This window comes from Theropithecus gelada, unplaced genomic scaffold, assembly GCF_003255815.1.
Source record: "Theropithecus gelada isolate Dixy unplaced genomic scaffold, Tgel_1.0 HiC_scaffold_3653, whole genome shotgun sequence".
NCBI classification, from domain to species: Eukaryota; Metazoa; Chordata; class Mammalia; order Primates; family Cercopithecidae; genus Theropithecus; species Theropithecus gelada.
In genome coordinates this window covers 1-4,343 of record NW_020260175.1, presented here as the reverse complement: position 1 = coordinate 4,343, position 4,343 = coordinate 1, and the positions used below count along the sequence as shown (strand labels likewise).

At 44.8% G+C, this 4,343-nt stretch overlaps 1 protein-coding gene across 1 annotated transcript; it reads right to left on the bottom strand.

The window, feature by feature from the left end:
- Window positions 1–1,409: 1,409 nt before the first annotated feature.
- LOC112617719 (putative pregnancy-specific beta-1-glycoprotein 7) lies at window positions 1,410–2,362 on the bottom strand (the record flags this gene model as incomplete). Its single annotated transcript, XM_025374416.1, has 2 exons — window positions 1,410–1,630; window positions 2,024–2,362. Coding segments are annotated over 2 exons (560 nt in total), but the record flags the coding sequence as incomplete, so codon positions are not given.
- Between the last annotated feature and the right edge of the window lie 1,981 nt (window positions 2,363–4,343).

Genomic DNA, 4,343 nt, shown 5'->3' with positions numbered 1-4,343 from the left:
AAACAATAAATTACCATTCGATCCAGCAATTCCACTTCTGGACATACCACCTATAGAATGGAAGGAAATTTGAACAAATATTTGCACATTGATGTTCAGAGAAGCATTACCCACAATAGCCAAAAAATGGAAACAACAGAAAAGTCCATTGAAAGATAAGTGGGTAGGCAAATGAGGTATATCTATACATCGAAATGTTATTCAAACTTAACAAGGAATAAAATTCCTATACATCCTGCAAAGTGGATGAACCTTGAAGACATTATGCTCACTGATATAAGCCACACACAAAAGGATAATTATTCTATAATTCCATTTATAAAAGATAGAATAGCCAGTTACATAGAGACAGAAAGTAGAATGGTATGTGCTAAGGGATAGGGGGAGAAGAAGTGAGAGTTACTGTTTATTGAGTACAGAGGTTTAATATGGTAAAAGGAAACAGTTCTGGAAATGGATAGTGTGATGGTTACACAACACTAAATTGCACATTTAGAAATAGTTAATGATATGTCTTAATATTAGATACATATAAAGTGTCCTAGTAGTCTTACACTCTATAAATACACACTTTTTTCATGGCCCCTTTCCTGCCATGCAGAGCCCCAGAGGTGAATCTCCCTATTTCTCCAAGTGTGCATCACTCACTGTCCTCTGTGCTGTGTGCCACATGCAGTGCCCACAGCCTCATACAGCCGGTGACTTCAGAGCCAGGACACAGCTCAAGAGTCTGCCCCGAGGTTCCCTCTCTCCTTATCTCCCTCCAGCCTAGGCTTCACTTCAACTGGCAGCTCGATTTAGCGGAATTCAGAACAGGCCACCAGGGCTCTTTCTCCATACATGCTGGTCTCACCCCAGGTGGAGTCAGGCAGGGCCAGTCACCAGACAAGCCCGGAGCAGAGAAGGGAGCAGTCTGAGCTGCTCCTCCCTCATCCAAGGGGCTTCCTCCGCTCACTTGGGGGAAAAATGTGAGCTTGTTTCAAAACCTCGGATGTTCCCTGTAGCTCATGGAGTAGGTAAAAGAAAACAAAGACGTGGTGGACAGGGATGTGTTGCTGACAGCAAGAAGCAACTTGGTCTTGAGGACTCTCCTTCTTGTCCCTCTGTGAAGTCTCTTCCACCACATAGGGCTCAGGGCTGACAAAGCCCCTCCCTACCTTTCTCAGCCTGGACACAAGGTCAATCATGAGAAAACAGAAAAACAAGGAGAAGACGGTCTGTAGAGACAAATTGGGAGGGTTCAGGAGGAGAATTTAGGATTTGCTTCTGCCCGTGGGGCACAGGCTGGGAATAAAAATGTTTTCCTGACTCTTCTCTGAAAGCCAGATAGACTCCACCTAAAACCCTGTTGACAATGATGCAGGGATCCACTTACCAAAGACTTTGATCCTCTTGAATGTGGAACGTACCCTGCCAGTGGCTGAGTTACGAGCAGAGCAACCATAGAGCCCGCTATGCTCTGTAGTAATTCGGGGGATAGAGAGCTCTTGTCCTGATTGCAGAAACTTCCCATCAATCGTCCAACAATACTCTGCCGATGGGTTAGAGTCCGCGAAGCAGGACAAGTAGAGGGCTTTTCCTGAATGGTAATAGGTACTTGGAGGGAAAATCCTGGGGATGTGTGGACCATCTGTAGTAAAGAGAATAAAGCCACAGGTGATGTTGTCCGAGGGAAGGGGATACTCCTGGTCTCTTAAAGGGACACAGTGTCCCTCTGAGTCAAGACACACCCTCAAGACCCAGCCAAAACCCTTCTGTGTTCACTGAGACGAGGCCTGAGGTATTCACCTGTTTCTCCCATCACAGGCTGTAGATCCCAAGTCTCCCATGACAAGAGCAGCCCCTCCCCTTATATTCTTGGTTAAGGCTGTGCCTACCCAGATTTCCCCAGGGCAGGGAGTCATGGCGAGCTCGTGTGTCCAGAAATAAAATGTCTGTACTTGAAACTGACAGACTGAGATGCTTGGCCTCTGGTTGTTTGGATTTTAGCTGGTGGCCTGGCCCACAGAGGAACCAAAGATACAAAGGACATCCAGGGTGACTGGGTCACTGCAGATGCTAACAACTCGGTCCCGTATTTCACATTCATAGGGTCCTGTGTCATTTCTTGTGACATTGGCTAGAATGAGGATCCTGTTTTTACCGGGTTGCTTTAGCCTGGGACTGACCTGGAGGCTCTGACCATTTACCCTCCACAAGTAGGTGTAGCCCTGAGTCTTAGGTTCACAGGTTAAGGCTACAATATTCTTATTCTCCATGGGGTTAAGGTTGTTGCTGGTGATGTAGGGCTTGGGGAGCTCCGCTGTGTGGATAACAGAGAGAAGTTTGTCCTGTGTGGCACCTTTGATTCCTCCACAGGCATCTTTCAATCAGAGTGGCATCTCCCACCTCTCAGCCCACCCGAGTCCTTGAAAGTCAATAGCTGGTGCGTGTGTCACAAGACAGATGCATGATGATCTAAGGGCTCAAAGATTGTGAGGCCACCTGCTCTGTCTTAGGGAAGCACAGACTTTCTCAAGTGTGAATTGAGCAGCAGTGTTGGGTCATGGACAGACACATCAGTGGGAGTCACTCTCCCAGTCCCTCTATAATCAACTGACTGGCTGGCTCACCTTGGGTTCCTTACCTGGAATGTACAACTGCTGGGCCCCTTCCAAATTCCATCCTACTTTGCCCCCCTAGATGTGATTTCTCTATGGCTTCCATTTCCAAGGACATTCTAGAGATGAGTAATAATGGGACTTCCCATTATCCTGAAACCCTGAAGATACTGAGCAGCCTGGCCTGGGACTGGATGTTTCAGCAGAAATAAGACAGGGGAAACCAGAGTCAAGCCTGGAGGTCAGTTCATTCATCAGGCTGTGGAGGCACAAGGTGGGGCAGTTTTCTGCAGGTGTTTCATGATGACTTACTTGAGCCAGTGACCTCCAAAGATAGAGCAGAGTGCAAGGAATGATCTAGAAAGAGTGAAGGGGACAGACAAGAGCTGGTGACCCTGAAGCAGAACCATGTTCCCTGTTCTGGATTCTTTAAGTTTCCTCTCCTTCTGCAGAGGGCAGGTGAGGACTATGTGGATCTTTCCAGAAATACATGTGGACATTTGCAAATGCAGAACTGACTGGTGGAAAGGGTGGGAATGAACTGCTGGAAATCTGGTCCTCATGGACCATGTGTGTTTGATGGATATGAGACAAATTTGGGGAGAAGTTTTGCAAATATTTTCTTCCATTGGACATTCTACTCTCTGATCCCATGGGTTTGACTACTCTAGGGACCTCACGTAAGTGAATTCTAGAGTGAATCTCAGAATAGACTGCTGGTTGCCAGGAGCTGGGAGTGGGGAGAATCAGAAGTTGTTCATGTGTGTGCAGTTTCAGTTATGCACGACAGGGAGGTTCTAGAGATCTGCTGTACAGCTCGATGCCTACAGTTCACACAGATTGAGTATTTCTTATGCATAAGACTTAGGACAAAAAGTGTTTTGGATTTCTGACATTTCTTGATTCCCACTATTTGTCATATACTTACTGGTTTAGCATCCCAAATCTGAAGGATTCAAAATCTAAAATGTTCCAGTGAGCATTTCTTTTCAACATCAGATTACTACACCAAAGTGGGAGGTGATAGGCCAAATACATTCTTACCCTTTTTTTTTTCTCTCACCATGATTCTAGCTTGGTAATTAGTTTTTGGTCAGTTCCATACTGGCCAAGCTGCACTCCTATATTTTTGAAGGCTTTGGGATGTGAGAGAGACTGATTGCTACATTCTATGTCATTAAAACTTTCCAACTTTGCACGGTTGCATCTTTTTCTTAGTAACTCTGTTGTGGCCATCATTAATAAGAGCCTGTCAGGTCAGATTTAATACAGATTTTTGTAACTCTGCAAAAAATATTACTGGGATTCCGGTAGGGGGGTGCATTGAATCTGCAGCTCACTTTGGGTAGTATTGTCATCCTAACAATATTGATTTTTCCAATCCATGAAAATGAAATGTCTTTCCATATATTGATGTCGTCTTTAATTTCTTTCAGTAATGTTTTGGAGTTTTCAGGGTATAACCCTTTGACCTCTTTGGTTAAACTTATTCCAAAATATTTTATTCCTTTTGATGTTAATGTGAATTGAAATCCTTTTCTTAATTTCCTTTCAGATTGTTCACTGTTAGTGTATAGTCTAAGGAATGATCTAGAAAGACTCAAGGGGACAGGCAAAAGCTGGTGGTTTTGAAGCAGAAACATATTCCCTGTCCTGGGTTTTTTATTTTCCCTCTCCCTTTGCAGAGGGCAGATGGCTCTTCCCTGATAGCCAGATAGACTTCACTGGAAAACATATTGCCAG